This window comes from Salvelinus namaycush, chromosome 30, assembly GCF_016432855.1.
Source record: "Salvelinus namaycush isolate Seneca chromosome 30, SaNama_1.0, whole genome shotgun sequence".
NCBI classification, from domain to species: Eukaryota; Metazoa; Chordata; class Actinopteri; order Salmoniformes; family Salmonidae; genus Salvelinus; species Salvelinus namaycush.
In genome coordinates, this window is record NC_052336.1 from 6219651 (window position 1) to 6236508 (window position 16858).

General features: G+C 43.7%; 1 protein-coding gene across 1 annotated transcript; it reads right to left on the bottom strand.

The window, feature by feature from the left end:
* Positions 1–335: 335 nt before the first annotated feature.
* LOC120025177 (lysophosphatidylcholine acyltransferase 2-like) lies at positions 336–12570 on the bottom strand. Its single transcript, XM_038969629.1, has 13 exons — positions 12001–12570; positions 11353–11495; positions 8009–8226; positions 6860–6972; positions 5983–6043; positions 4595–4688; positions 4252–4306; positions 3953–4035; positions 3731–3856; positions 3317–3470; positions 2798–2896; positions 2342–2483; positions 336–1887 (listed from the first exon to the last, which is right to left on the bottom strand). The coding sequence occupies exons 1-13, from the start codon at positions 12109–12111 to the stop codon at positions 1712–1714; spliced, it is 1575 nt and encodes a 524-aa protein (XP_038825557.1). The 5' UTR covers positions 12112–12570; the 3' UTR covers positions 336–1711.
* Positions 12571–16858: the final 4288 nt, after the last annotated feature.

Sequence of the window (16858 nt, forward strand, 5' to 3'; positions counted from 1 at the left end):
TGTAACTCACAAAATCTTTAAAATGGTTGCATGTTGTGTTTATATTTTTGTTTAGTATATATGCCATCCAGCAGACACTTTTTATACAATGGGATTTACAGTAAAGTGAGTGCACACATGTATAGTATGTGTATGTGATCCCTACAGGAATTGAACCCCCAACCTTGGAGTTTCTCATGCCAAGCTCTAATCAACTGAGTCAAACAACCATACATTTACATACACACAAGTCAGTACACTAACAGGGAGAATACACATAATTAGAACAAGAAAGTTGAAAGCAAAAAGACTAATTACAGAAGTTTAAAAGCTATAAAATACAAGTCATCGAAGAGTTAAAATTGTAGTGGATTTTATTGCAAAAAAATAAAGTTTGCTGTGTTCACAAAAATTAACATAATTGCAACAACGCGCTCTGCTAAATAAATAACAATGCACGCTAGTTAACTTGAAACCATACAACAGTGTATTCCAGGGGGTATGTATTACTAGGCACACTTGCCTTTTTGCTCACAAATTGCCTTATTTTCCAGTAGATGCTCGGGCTTTAGTTTGGCTAAAGCCATAAGGTTCCACTGCTGCCTCAGCAACATCACTCTTCAATGGAAATGCAAATCGAAACAGATGCAAAGCAAAAGCCTTAGCTAATTATACAGCAGCACTACTTACAGTGTATCCCTGAGCAGTGGAAAAACTGTCAAGCACAGCATGTATCCTTATAGCTTGTATTATTGCTCCTTTGCTGGGTTGCCAGATTGGGTTGATATCATTAGAAAAAGCGGGTATTAATGATGTTTTCTGCAATCCAGTCATACATTAAAGACTTTCAACTCATACAAAAGCAACGTTTGGCAGCCTTTCCAGTTATCTTCAAGGAAACTCTGTGGAAAACAGAGGTGAACAGGTAGACACATTAAAGAGTACAGGATACAGTCATCTCAGAAGGGTATCCAGGTCATTTACATACATTATGGGCTGGCACTATGTAGTTGGGTTTTCATCTGAAGAGGCAAAACTATGACAAAACAATGGGATGCCTTAAATAAAAATCAGCAGGGGAATCTACAAAAAACATTGGCAAAAAGTTCAACATTGCTATGAGCAACTTCTTAAAATCATTAGGATTAAGTGGATATCCGTATATTGTTCATCCTTCCTATGACCACATTCTGCCATCAACAAGGATCTGAAAAAATATACTTGGAGGTCTATGATTCCACCCCATCTGTACAGAAACACAAACAATAGCTCTTACAAACCTCACTTACAATTCTTTTTAAGGCACAAAAAAATCATAGAAAGAATTTAAGCAAAAAATATATTTATTTTTGCAAAAAAGCAACATTAATTTAAACATACATCATCCTATTTCCTATGTGGTCAACACAATACTTTGCTATGCTGTCAAAACGAGGTTCCAGTTCTCTAAAATCAACGCAATAGAAAAGACCCTGTTGTGGTTCATCAGTAGTTTGTCTGTCTGTGTATTCAACTGAGAGCTCAAAAAGAGTTCCGTCTCTGTACATGATCTAGATCGACAACATTGCAGTCAGCAACTGCAGACTTACTGATCAACAAATCACCTTGGATCTTAAATAACTGTATTATTAACAGTATATCAGTCAGTTTGCAGCTAGATCAGCCAGTGATCAGCTACTGAGCAAAATATATGGTAATGCTCTCGAACACAACGACAGTCTCTGCCTCAGACTTAGTCGTCCTTCTTGTCAGAGATGCTCTCTTCCTGGTTGTCCTCAGAGGAGACGTGATTGGTGGAGGAGAGTTCTGACTCCACCCCCTGGAGGGCCTGGTACCGCTGGAGCTCCAGGTAGGTGGTGAACAGCTTGGCATACTCTGGGTGGTTCAGGGCAAACGCCTGGAACTCGGCTGGAGAGGGAAATGGAGAGACAGAGGATCAAATCAGAACTTACAGTAGTATATCTGGTATATTATCAATGCTCACAATACCTGGAATTCAGTTTCAGAGAGGATCAAATCAGAACTATATTCAAATTGTCAGTGACTAAAGAAGCAATTCTGCTACATCATAAAAATTCAAATAAAATTCCACAAAGTTGTTGTTTAAAATGGGCTACTTTTGGTGAAAGTCATGTTAATTTCCTATGGGAATTAAAATCGAAGGATAAAACGATACAAATATTAATATCCCACTTTCAAATCCATATATTATTTCTCTTTCTATATTTCTATAATGGAGAGATCCAAGGCTCAACCCGGCCTTTTCTATGGTGTTCCGTCAAGGCAAGCAGTCAGCTGCCTTTAGTTCATGCTGGAGTCCTCCACTTCAGATAACCTTTGACCTTCACAAGGGTCTACTTACAGAAAGTGATGAATTCAGAGCTGTCTGTATCTATCTCCTTAAAGAGTTTGGAGACGTTGAGGTCACACACGCCTAGTGCAGAGCGAAGCATGGAGGAGAACTCTTCATGCGTGATTCTTTGGTCCTCGTCAGTGTCAAACAGCTGAGAGGAGGGAGACCATTAGTTAAGTAATGACAACACATAGGCTTGCTTATTGAAATCGAGACTCTGCTCTTATGACCGTGTGGCTTTCAAACCTACTTCATGTTCCCCTCACAACTACAAAACACAATACCCCCCCACACATATTTGACTTCATCATAGCCACTGAGTGCTCCTCTATTGCTTCCAAACCATGGGTAGACCTCACAGACACAGTCTGCGTCAGCTATGTTCCAACGCCCCAATGTCATGTGTTGGACAGCTAAATGTGACACAGTAACATTCGCAACAAGCAGGGTTTTTATTGGACGAACCTGGAAAGCTGTGCGGAGGACCTCTTCGGTGTTAGCTGGCCGACATAAGATGGTTACACCGATGACATACTCTCTGAAGTCAATGGTGCCATCTCCATCCTAGAGAGAGACAGAGTGACAGCTAAGTATCAGTTAACAAAGCCAGACTACACATTGCATTCAGTGGACTACAATACTCTACAAATACACTATGTTTTTCCAAGACGAACAATTGTTCCTTTATTTCTTCAGACAGTTTGTTTACCCTCTCTATGAACAAAGCAGTGGGGGACAGCATACTAAATCCTCGGTTAGTTAGCCCATCCAGTCACAGGTTGGAGAGAACAGACAGAATGGCTGTGGTTTGATTCTCTACGCTTCGAAAGAATAGTGCAGTCGTACACTTCCCTTTGTGGATTTCAAAGGAATGTTGCAAGAAATATGGTGTAGACTTCCTCCAGCCAAGCTTGCACCAATCCAACACAACCTAGGAAAGCCTGGAAGAGAGATTGAGCCGAACTAGATGTGACTGGCTCTCACCCTGTCAAAGAGAGCAAACAGCTCCTGCAGGGCGGGGCTGATGGGCAGCTTGAGGAAGCTGGCGAACTCCTGGATGGTGATGCGGCCTCCTTTACAGGAGCAGGCCACGGCTGCAAAGCCCTCCAGCTCCTTCTTCACGTTGTCCCACTTCAGGCTGAGGCGGACCGGGGAGGAAAGGAGGAGGGCAGGACACAAGGACTTACTCAGGGGAGGAAGAGGGTGTAGGTCTGTGTGTGTGTCCAACTATTACCAATTGCCGATGTAGCAGTTGGACAAATAAAGCAGTATTGTGTAAGGCAGTGTTACTTCAGTGTGGAGTTTGCCAGTGGGTGACACAACAGTACATAACAGGACATAGTGTGTTGCCACAGTGGCAATAGCACAGTATTAGAGCGGCAGAGGAGCCAGTCTTACTCAAGTTTTTGGCTGATCTTAGTGAACTCCACTAGACCAGCCTCCATTGGCAGGGTGAGCTCCCCAGCTGAGATCATCAGTCTACAGTCCTCATATGTGTGGTCCGTCACTGGCACACCCAGGGCCCTGTACACACATAGGGATAGCATTGAAGAGATGGGTAAGAATAGACATAAGGAAGCTATTATTAAATGCTGTAATACCATTCACACACACACTTACTGGGCCATAACATTTCGTACTCTCCTGGCGAACAGCACAGGTCTTTTCTTTTCCTCCTCAGTAGGGGTAACTGGAGGAAGAAACTGGAGGAGAGGGCAAAGGTCAAAACAGGGACTAATCAGGAAGTACAGGCTAACTGGAGGGCTACCAAGATAAGGTCTTTATAATACATTCATAAGCCATACATAACACCTTTATAAACCATACATAACACATAGGTACTGCTAATGAATGTGTTATGAAGTCATTATCTCTTGGCCTTCTAAGTAAGTATTCCTGTGTAGTGTGTTAATACTAACCTCTATCTCTACATTGGTGTAGAGCTGAGACAGAGTGAGAAGCAGCAGGGTTTTCCTGAAAGAACATCACCACAAATCATCATCACCTCTATTCAAAGGGCATAACGGTAATCCCATACAACAAGATTGAAATGTAAGCCCACTAAACTGAAAAACAATTCATCGCTCAACAGTGAAAATCTCTATTCCCAGAGTTTGAGGCCTAACTATGGCCCATGAGGAGAAGTTACAGGAACATAGTTGCAATGTGAGAGACTGTACAGAAAACAACAGGGGAAATGTAGCGTCGAAGCGTTGAGGCAACACTGATGATTGTAATCCACTGAGTGCACTGCAGACTTACGAGCTGAAGCCTTGCCAAGTCCAAGTCACAGTGTCCAGTCTGTTGGGATATCTCATGACCACAGGCTGCACCGGGACCCCAGGGACGAAGGCACCTGACGGGGAGAGAGGGACAGAGTGAGACCCTACTGACCTCCAGCACCAGCACTGACTACTATTCTAACTTAATGAGCACACACACACACAACCTATATGTGCAAACACAGGAGCACAGACAGCCTACTAATTGGACAGAGTGCAGCCGATGACAACTCATTTACCCACAGTACACGTCCAACCAATAACAAGACCAGAAGCTGGATTCATCTAACCCTGATCAATATACCAATCAGTACTGTAAGGAAGCCACTAGTATTAGGTCTGAGGGTTTGGCTATTGGCACTGTAGTATAACAAAGTAATTCGGTTAGATGCAAATGTCTATGCAAAAACTGTAACATGCCATAGAGTGTAATTGATGGTCTTGTATGCTGTTATTTGCATTGATTATTAGATGCATTCTCAGGTTTAGAGCGTTAGGATTGAACCATAGCAATTGCTACTGTACAATTCACTCAGATCCTAATAGCCTAGTTCTTGGTATTGAGTGAAGATAATCAGTCAGTCATTTCCTTCTGAAGTTCATTATCACACCGTGCAATCTATTCCATGACACTATGGCTACTGTTCTGTTTCAGGAAGTAATGGATACACTCAGGCCCCTTCACTCTGGAGAAGCCCATTGTGTGTGCATCAGGTGACTGACCACACAATGAGGCACATAGCAAGTAGCATACTGGGAGTAAATGAAGAGGTGTTGTGTCAAAACAAATTGTAACAGTATTACTTCCGTCCCGCTCCTCGCCCCCAACCTGGGCTTGAACCAGGAACCCTCTGCACACATCAACAACAGTCACCCTCGAAGCATCATTACCTATCGCACCACAAAAGCCACAGCCCTTGGAGAGCAAAGGAAACAACTACTTCAAGGTCTCAGAGCGGGTGAAGTCACTGATTGAAACTCTACTAGGGTGCACAACTAGCTAATCATTTCACACCGGTTACACAAGCACCCCAGAAGGAAGCTAAATGAACACCATTCTGCAACCGCATGATGGCCATATCTCTGCCATTTGTTTACAAGTGAATTTGCATTAAGTAAATGACACCACTAGTGTGGATGGTACTGTGTGTCTCTCCCAGCAGACTGTCTGGAAGGCTGTCTGTCTCCACTATAAACAAATGACAACCAGCCTGTTAAGTGGTAATACAACATGGACATTGTAGGGTCCCACATGATTTTCATACCCTATCAACAGTACACTGTTTGGTATAAGTTGATACCTTGGATCCACACAAAGGTGTTTCTACTCCTATTTAAAAACAAACATGGTAGTGAAGTTCAACCTACCTTGTTTGAAAGTGATGAGACATGAGCGATTTGTACAAGTCCCCTCAGGGAAGACCAGGATCTGGAACATAAATAACTAAATGTTTCTTTTAGGAAAGAGATACCTAGTCAGTTGTACAACTGAAATGTGTCTTCTGCATTTAACCCAATCCCTCTGAATCAGAGAGGTGCGGGGGGCTGCCTTAATTAAAACCACATCTTTGGTGCCCAGGGAACAGTGGGTTTACTGCCTTGCTCAGTGGCAGAACGACATATTTTTACCTTGTCAGCTTAGGGATTTGATCCAGCAACCTTTCGGTTACTGGCCCAATGTTCTAACCACTAGGCTACCACCACTGACAATGTGGATGGATCTAGTCCAGTGTTTCATTCTATGCTGAATGAAGCAGACTTTCTGTCACAAAGAAGAAGCAACAGAAATTGTGTTTGAAGGATATGTCACGCGAGAGGAAGTTTACAAGGCAAATTCTTGGTTTGAAAAGGCATGCTGTTTCATTCCCAAGCTCCTTGTCAGACTACAAGCTAGACAAGACATGATAAATTATGATAAAACATTTCAAATGGCTGTGTGTATGTGTGTGTGTGTATGTGTTTAACTATACTTGTGGGGAACAGAAGTCCCCACATGAATAGTAAATGAAGAAATAAAAATGGACCCCAGTTGGTTAGTCCCCACAAGATCAAATGGTATTTATGGGGGATTTAGGGTTAAGGTCAGAATTAGTGTTAGAATTAGGTTGAGGGTTAGAATTAGGTTGAGGGTTAGGAGCTAGGGTTAGAGTTAGGGGTTAGGGAAAATAGGATTTTAAATGGGACTGAATCGTGTGTCCCCACAAGGTTATTCAAGACTGTGTGTGTGTATATGCATGCGACAGACCTGTGGCCAGCAGCCTCCAGACTTGGCTCTGCTGTCTATCTCCATAATGGTGTTCTTACGGGAGTCTGGGTCCTGTCTGGAGACCAGCACCGGCTGGAGACACCGCACAAACCCTGGATGGAGAAAGGAAACACACATCAGAAACTCACACACTAGTGCTGAGCAATTAGTGTTTTTTAGTGTTTCGAGTACGATTATTTTTTTTAAAGATTAAATGCACTATGCATTATGTGGGTTGAATGCTGTTACACAGAATAAAACAATTAATAAAAGTCCCATGATGGTAGTGACTGCACATTACTGCTTATCACTTATTAACCATCATTTATTCACATTACTTTACTTTAATAAAATATTTCACTTATTGTGTATATTACATTTGATGACTTTATTATTTTACTCCAAGTCATCATCTCATCTCTATAGAGTTGCTACCTATGCTGTCTGACAAAATCACTATTTTGTAGTTCTTCAAAGTAAATAAGGCATACTTTATGACTGCTGAATACCAACTATCAATCACTAAAATCATGTATTTTTAGTTAGAGATGTCTCACGAAGCAACATCTGCTCTCTATATCACCTCACGATCTCGCATTTTTCTGTCTTCCGTTGCAGGCGTAAAAGAAACATAGACCGGACAAGCAGATGCGCAATAGATTATGGTCATTGTAGTTAATTACCACGTTTTATGCACTAAACTATGTATAATATTGGCAACTGGAAACTACAACATCACACAGTTCAGGCTGGATCTGATTTATCTCTAGAGAATGTACGAGAATGTGTGCAATGTACGCATTGAGCTCACAGAATAAAAAATAAAAAAATGGAAATTAAATAATTGAACCGCTGTTGGTCAATTAGTTGTTTAAAAATGTCAGTTAATCGCTCAGCACTAACACACACCATTACAGGCTAGAGGCACCGCACAAACCCTGGAGAGAGGAAACACACACATCAGATAAACACTAACGGATATTAAATCTGCAAACAGAATCAGCATATATCAGCACTTATCGTTGACAGACCCACACACACTTATCGTTGACAGACCCACACACACACTTACTGCTGACTCACAAACACACACGAAAAAAAAAAAAAATTCCCTCTACTAAAAAAAACCCGGACAGAAACAACACTCACTGCCGAATATAGGAGTGGCGAGGTTCTCAGTGCGGGACACAGTGGAGGGCAGGCCTGCTACGATGCACACAATGCCATCAAAGAAGGTGGAGTGTGGGGCCACTGCCAGAATGGGGGCCTCTGCACTGCTCACCTGCTGGCCCTTCACCACCACCCTGAAGCCCATGAAGAAGTAGTAGGACCTCCCCAGGAACGCCATCACACGCCGACACATGAACCTGGGGAACCAGAGAGTCAAACATCAACAGACATGTAGCATGAAACTATACAGATTAAACTAACAGTTGTATACTGTCAGGAATATTCACCTAGAGACACTGAACATGGATACATATAGCCTACATCTGAATGGACCAATATTAAAGTCAACATAGATCTGTGTGTTGTCAGGACCTCAACTTAGCCTTTTGATGGTCAGTAGTACTGTACTAAGTTGTTATGAGCTAAGTTGGTGCTCCATGTTCATCAGCTAGTTAGTGTTAACAACTATCAAATAAAACAGACCTGAACACGAGCGATAATCAACCAGCAGCTGCATGTAGCTGTGGTCACGTCATATCAACACATACAATCAAAGAGAGAGGGAAGTGGGCTGCTTTTGAGTCACAGAAGAACACATTTGGTTTATTTATCATGTGTTGCATCAGGCCTCATGTAACATATCTCTATGACACCCTCCATTCTGAGGAAATAATGAAGAAGAGGTAGATAGTGTTTCGTTCGATACAGACAAGATCTAATGAAGACTGCTTCAGCTACACTCAAACTGGACAGTTTTATCTCTATCTCTGCATTCAAAGACTCAATCATTTACACTTACTGACACTTGTGGCTGCTTTGAGTGATGTATTGTTGTCTCCTCCTTCTTGCCCTTTGTGCTGTTTTATGCACCTAATAATGTTTGTACCATGTTTGTGCTGCTACCATGTTGTGTCGCTATCGTGTTGTTGTCATGTTGTGTTACTAGCATGCTGCGTTGTTGTCTTAGGTCTCTCTTTATGTTAGTGTAACAGTATAACTTTAGTCCGTACCCTCGTCCCCGACGCGAACCAGGGACCCTCTGCACACATCAACAGTCACCCACGAAGCATCGTTACCCATCGCTCCACAAAAGCCGCTGCCCTTGCAGAGCAAGGGGAACCACTACTTCAAGGTTTCAGAGCAAGTGACGGCACCGACTGAAAGGCTGCTAGCGCGCACCACCGCTACCTAGCTAGCCATTTCACATCCATTACACTCACCCCCCTTTCGACCTCCTCCTTTTCCGCAGTAACCAGTGATCCGGGTCAACAGCATCAATGTAACAGTTTAACTTTACGTCCGTCCCCTCGCCCGAACCAGGGACCCTCTGCACACATCAACAACTGACACCCACGAAGCATCGTTACCCATCGCTCCACAAAGGCCGCGGCCCTGAAAGGCTGCTAGCGCGCACCACCACTACCTAGCTAGCCATTTCACATCCGTTACACTAGTGTTGTCTCTCTTCTCGTGATGTGTGTTTTGTCCTACTTTTATTTTTATCCCAGCCCCCCGTCCATGCAGGAGGCCTTTTGCCTCTTGGTAGGCCGTCATTTTAAATAAGAATTTGCTCTTAGCTGACTTGTTTTGTTAAATAAAGGTTAAATAAAAACAAATAAAAACACAGAAAGGGCTGATGTAGGCTACATTCCTTTTAACAGCTTGACAGTTTTTAGTTGAGGATGAACAAGAATTAGTGTGAAATTGCGTAGTTGTTACTCCTTCGTCCTTCCTGCATTTCTCAATGTGTGAAAATCCCACAGCTCTTGATGTATAGGGGCAATTCCATGGTAACAGAGTGATGCTAAGACAGATTTTTCACTTTAAAATCTAGGTCAAACAAAAACAATGACTGCAAAGTTAAAGTTGCACTACGCAGGAATCTCTACGCCATTTCCTGGTTGCTAAAACTAATAGTTAGCCTAATTTCAGTTTATGTGACAAAATAAGCTAGTATATTGTAGAGAATCATTCTACCATCGAAACCTCTGTGAAATGTAGTTTCCATAATCAAAATAATTGTTTTTTCAGCTGTTTGAAACTGGTGTACAAAACCAAAAGACTCAAAAACAAAACTTAATGGGAAGCATAGAAATAGTGCACATAGAACAGATTTACCGATTCCTATACTTGCTTTCATGTAGAATGATAGATCTATAACTCATATTTCTGTGTGAATTTGGTCCGTTGCCCAAAAATGTACATATTTTCATGTTAAACAAACCACACAACTATATGCACAATGACTACTTTGAACAATTTCCGCAGAAAATTTTACAAAAAACACACAGTGCACATGCAACATTTGGTAAAAGAATGATGGTTTGTGCTGTTTGTGTAGTTCTGTTAATGTGGAATTGCCCCTATGCATCAAGAGCTATGGGATTTTCACACATTGAGAAACGCAGGAAGGAGGGAGACGCAGGAAGGAGGGAGGAGTAACAACTACGTAATTTCACACTAGCTTAATTCTTGTTCACCCTCAACAAAAAATGAACTGTCAAGCTGTTAAGGAATGTAGCCTACATCAGCAAAGCTGTCTTCATTAGATATTGTCTGTATTGTCCAAAACACCAGCGAGCTCATCTTCTTTCCTTTCTCAAAACTCTGTTACCGTGGAAGTGCAAATAGGCCTAACTACCTAAGTCATAAACAACAATGTGTAACGGATGTGAAATGGCTAGCTAGTTAGCGGGTACGCGCTAATAGCGTTTCAATCAGTTACGTCACTTGCTCTGAAACCTAGAAGTAGTGTTGCCCCTTTCTCTGCACGGGCCGTGGCTTTTGTGGAGCGATGGGTAACGACGCTTCGTGGGTGACCGTTGTTGATGTGTGCAGAGGGTCCCTGGTTCGCGCCCGTGTCGGGGCGAGGGGACGGTTTAAAGTTATACTGTTAGATTGATGCTGTTGACCCGGATCACTGGTTGCTGCGGAAAAGGAGGAGGTTGAAAGGGGGGTGAGTGTAACGGATGTGAAATGGTTAGCGGGTACGCGCTAATAGCGTTTCAATCAGTTACGTCACTTGCTCTGAAACCTAGAAGTAGTGTTGCCCCTTGCTCTGCAAGGGCCGTGGCTTTTGTGGAGCGATGGGTAACGATGCTTCGTGGGTGACTGTTGTTGATGTGTGCAGAGGGTCCCTGGTTCGCGCCCGTGTCGGGGCGAGGGGACGGTTTAAAGTTATACTGTTACAAATGCTCTGTACATCCTCTGGAACTAATGACTAAAGTACTCATAGTGGATGCAATGTTGAAATATAGTTATACATACAGACCAATGGCAGTATGTCAGTAGTGGCACAGGATGGTGTTTTGCAGTATATTTACCGTCTCCATCCGGTCATGGGCGCCACCGCTCCTTTAAGAGGGTGCAAGAATGTTATTATGACAGCAACAGGCCATGTTACCACGAGAACCAGAGTCAGGAAGATGGCACGGATAGGCACCAGGAAGATTCCCCGGAATACACACTGCAAAGAGAGGGGAAAAAACACATCACACACACACCAGGTTTATTAGAGATCTACAACGTGTTTAGGTTACCGACTTCATGCCACTGAAAGAAATACTTTAAAGAGTCATTTTAAAACACACATTTCCTAACCAACATATATAATGCGCAACGATGCAACCATGTAAGGAATACGCACGTTAGACTTTTCATTCTAGAAATTCACATGGTTGGAGGAATTTCTAGAAGGGTACACAAATGCCTCCATTGTTTGTGTTACACAATAACAAGGCATTACAAAAGGATTGTCAGGGTTTCATCGGCTTAGATTAGCTATGTACCTGTACTGTATGCTATAGTCACGCACCACCAGACACACACACAGCGGAGGAGCTAGAGGACAACCACCCGGCTGCGCTCAGCAGTGGGTAGTGGAGTAGAACTGTTTACGTTTGAATACCAACCCCAGTTCCGTGACCGATAAATTAATGAGTTAATCGATTTATTTTACATGTTATACTCACTTTGATAATGTCAGCGTTGGCCAATTTCACCTCCTGCACAAAAGGATTAAGGACGGCGGGAAGAAACAGGGATTGCTGCCTGGGTAGCGCGAACACGCTCCGGGGAGTCATTCTTCTCGCTCGGGTCGCGGTATGGCGTCAAGGAGCTTTAGAATTGCACAGTAGTTCTGCAATCACCCCACTTCCTCGATTCGAATCTTGCGAATTCTGTTCGCTCTTCGAATGCTGCGATAACATCGTTCACAACAACCGTAGAGCGAGGACGAGAGTGATCTGGCACTCTGCCTCCGATTACTTTTAGGCCCCACCTACTGCACTGGGTTTACGTGGGATTGTAACATTTTGCCTAGTGCGCAGTGGTGGGGTGAAACCAAATATATAAGTTCTTGACACATTGGAAAGAATTTACAAAATAACAGCGCAAACTAGAATGCTATTTAACCCTAAACAGAGTACACCGTGGCAGAATACCTGACCACTTTGAATTACCTAAAATTAAAGAAATCTTTGACTGCACAGATGTAACAGTTCAACTTTCGTCCGTACCCTCGCCCCTACCCGGGATCGAACCAGGGACCCTCTGCACACATCAACAACAGTCACCCACGAAGCATCGTTACCCATCACGCCACAAAAACCGCGAGGGCAACAACTACTTCAGGTCTCAGCGCGAGTGACGTCACCGATTGAAACGCTATTAGCGCGCACCACCGCTAACTAGCTAGCCATTTCACATCGGTTACACAGACTCACTGAGCATAGCATTGCTATTGAGAAAGGCCTCTCAAGAGAAGACAGGCTATGTGCACACAAAATTAGGTGGAAACTGAGCTGCACTTCCTAACCTCCTGCCAAATGTATGACCATATTAGAGACACATATTTCCCTCAGATTTCACTGACACACAAAGAATTCGAAAACAAATCCAATTTTGATAAACTCCTATATCTATTGGGTGAAATACCACAGTGTGCCATCACAGCAGCAAGATTTGTGACCTGTTGCCACAAGGGCAACCAGTGAAGAACAAACATCATTTTAAATACAACCTATATTTATGTTTATTTATTTTCCCTTTTGTACTTTAACTATTTGCACACCATGCCAATAAAGCCCCTTACATTGAAATTGATTGGCTGAAATAAATGGTGTGAACAAGTCAAATATTCATGTTGAATTACAAAATGTATAATTCTGAAGCAACTTTACAAGATTGGTTAATGTACATTAGGGTGGCATTCAATAGACTAGATATAGGGCCTAAAGTAAAGAAAACACAGAAATACCCATAGAAGAAAAATAAGTTATTGAGGTTTCTTTTCACAGCTTAGCAATTGGGGTCTGTTGTATAGCACACTGTATTACTTATACAACTAATATAAGGACAGGACATGAGACGGGAGTAGAAATTAACGTGGGCATTGTTTAATGCGTTTCACAGGAAGAACATTCCAAGCATTTCAACGTAGGTAAGCAAGGGGGGGGTTACAGGTGCCCTAAAGGGACAAAACTAGAATATCAATACACAACATATTCCTCCCCCTTTACCTTTGATGACTCATAAGGAAAAAGTAAATATTCACTGTTTTCTTTTTAACATAAGTTCTCTTAATGTAAATAAATTAACTTTTCAGAATAACCTTTTATAAATAAGGGAAAGAGGGTAGACTGCCTCAGTTCCCAGACTTAACCCTGGGGTGTATTCTGCCCCAATGTCGGAGGTTAGTCTGAACTAAATAGTCAACCTGTCAGGGGGTCGTCTTTCTCTTGCAGGGTAATGACAACGTACAGATGAGTCTACAGTCACATTATCTCTGAGTCTGAGTGGTGATGGTGTATGCCCAGACTGGAGTGCAACAGTACCCTGCGTAGGCACTCTGGCTGGTTCAGGTGAGTCTGGAGCACTTTCCACATTTGTAGGTTGCTGCAGTGGATGTTCAGGTGATGGCTCGTAGTCATGGTAGGTCTCCAGTAGCTGATCTTGGTTTGTCACTTGACATGAGTCATCTCTGAGGTTGGTTCCTGGCAACAGTTGATCCACGTGTCTCCTCCAGATTATGTTTTCCGGTGTGTGAACTGTGTAGGACACAGGCCCTGTTTGTGCAACCACTGTGGCTGGTATCCACTTTGGACCTTTGCAGTAGTTCCGAGCAAGAACTCTCTCTCCAGCCATGAAGCTTCTGTATTTTGCTTTTCTCCGTCTCTCCACCTGTGCTCGCTGTTGTGTCTGTACAACCTGTTTCGTCTTTGGAGGTCTCAGGAGGTCGAGTCGCGTGCGTAGCTGTCTTTTCATCATGGCTGACGCGGGTGCCACTTTGGTTGTAGCGTGGGGAGTGTTTCTGTAGGTTAACAGGAAGGTGTTTAGACGCCTATTGAGGGAGCCGTTCCCTTGTGATGATTTTAAAGCTTGCTTCATCGTTTGGACAAACCTTTCAGCGAGGCCGTTCGTTGCAGGGTGATACGGCGCTGACTTGATGTGTTGAATTCCATTTGCTTCCATGAATGACCGGAACTCTTCAGACACCAGTTGGGGGCCATTATCACTAACGAGTTGCGTTGGCAAGCCGAAGCGACTGAAGATTGACCGAAGCTCTTCGATGGTTCTCTCCGCTGAGGTGCTCTTCATCACTGTGACCTCAGGCCATTTACTGTGTGCGTCAACTACGACTAAGAACATACAATCCTCTAGTGGGCCTGCATAGTCTATGTGGACTCGCTGCCAAGGCTCCTCTGGGAAGTCCCATGGGTGTAGTGGCGCTAGCTGAGGCATGTTCCTCATCTTTTGACATGCAGAACATGACTTGACCTTGTCTTCGATAGCTGCGTCCAGACCTGGCCACCAAAAGTAGCTGCGTGCAATCTCCGTGATTCGCGACATGCCACAGTGCCCTGAATGGAGTTCTTCATGCACCTGCCTTCTCAGTGGCGGCGGTATGATGACTCAAAAACCCCATAGCAAGCATCCAGACTGAACTGTGAGCTCGTTTCTCCTCACTAGGTAAGGTTGTAGGCTGTCTGACATCTCTACTTCTTTTCCACGAGTGACAATGTCCACGACCTCAGACATCACTGGATCAGTGTGGGTGAACTTTTTCACTTGGACAGATGTAACTGGGGCATCCGTCACTTCCTTGAAGTAGAAGATTTCAGCCTGGGAGTGCTCAGTGTGTGCGACAGGTAAGGGAAGCCTTGAGAGGCCGTCTGCATTGCAGTGCTGCTCAGACCTTCTGTACTTGATATAGTACTGGTGAGCAGATAACAATGAAGCCCATCGCTGCTGGCTGCAAGCGACGGAATGCCGGTGTGGGGACCAAAGATGGGGGTGAGGGGTCTATGGTCCGTCAGCAGTGTGAATCGTCGGCCAAACAGAAACTGATGAAATGTCTTAACTCCAAACACAATGGCGAGTGCTTCACGCTCTATCTGTGCATAATTGCTCTCGGCTTTACTTAAGGTCCGTGATGCGAAAGCAATTGGCCTTTCTTCACCTGATGGCATGATGTGTGAGACAACTGCACCAACGCCATAAGGCGATGCATCACATGCTAACTGTAATGGCAAGTTGGGGTTGAAGTGGGTTAGGGCCTCTAACTGAGCTAAGGCTGTTTTCACTTTCTTGAAGGCCTCCTCACATCTGTCTGTCCACTTCCACTGTTTGGTTTTGTTCAAAAGTTCATGCAGTGGCTTCAACAATTTAGCTATGTTTGGCACAAACTTTGCGTAGTATGTCAGTAGTCCTAAGAATGATCTCAGCTGACTCACATTCTGTGGGGATGGAGCTTCCGCAACGGCCTTCACCTTCGATGGTGGATTGTGGAGCCCCGAACTGTCGATGACGTGGCCCAGGTACTCAACAGAGGGCCGGAAAAACTCGCATTTGTCCTTCCGGACCCTCAGACCGTACTCCTCCAATCTCTGTAGTGCAGCGTTCAGGTTTCTCAGGTGCTCCTGCTCATCTTTGCCGGTGATGAGTAGATCATCGAGGTAACATTGGACCCCAGTGAGCCCGCTCAGTATCTGGTCCATAGCTCTCTGAAACCAGGCCGGAGCTGAGGTGATTCCAAAAGGAAGCCTCCGGTACCTGTACAGTCCTTTGTGAGTCACTATGGTCAACAGTTCTTGTGACTCTTGGTCCACATGCATCTGTAGATAGGCATGACATAAGTCTATCTTACTGAATTTTTGTCCTCCAGCTAAACCAGAAAAGAGGTCGTCAATGAGGGGTAGTGGATATTTTTCAGCAGTCAAGACTGGGTTAATGGTGACTTTGAAATCACCACAGAGTCTGAGTGATCCATCTTTTTTTATGACTGGAACAATGGGTGTAGCCCATTCACTAACATTCACTGGATCCAATACTCCACTCTCGACTAGTCTGTTTAGCTCAATTTCAACTTTTGGTTTTATGGCGTATGGGACAGGTCTAGCTTTGAAGCATTTTGGCTTGCTGTCTGGTTTCACGGTCAGTTTAACTGTTATGTCCTTCATACTGCCAAGTTCTCCTTTGAACACATCCGCGTGTTTCCTCAACATCCCTTGTAGGTTTGTGTCCTCTTTTGCAACCATGTGAATTTCCTGCCAGTTTAGTTTGATCTTTTCCAGCCATGTGCGTCCTAGCAATGCTGGATGGTTGCCTTTCACAATGTAGTGGTAGCTTTACCTTCTGTTTGTTGCGCTCCACCGTAACAATCACGCTTCCTCTCACTGGAACAAACTCACCGGTGTACGTTTTCAGCGTCATCTTTGTGGGCTGTAGTGTGAGGTGATGTAGTTTCTCCTTGTATACAGCCTCAGACAGCAAAGATATGGCTGCTCCAGTGTCCACTTGCATCCGTACTGCATTTCCATCCAGTAGCGG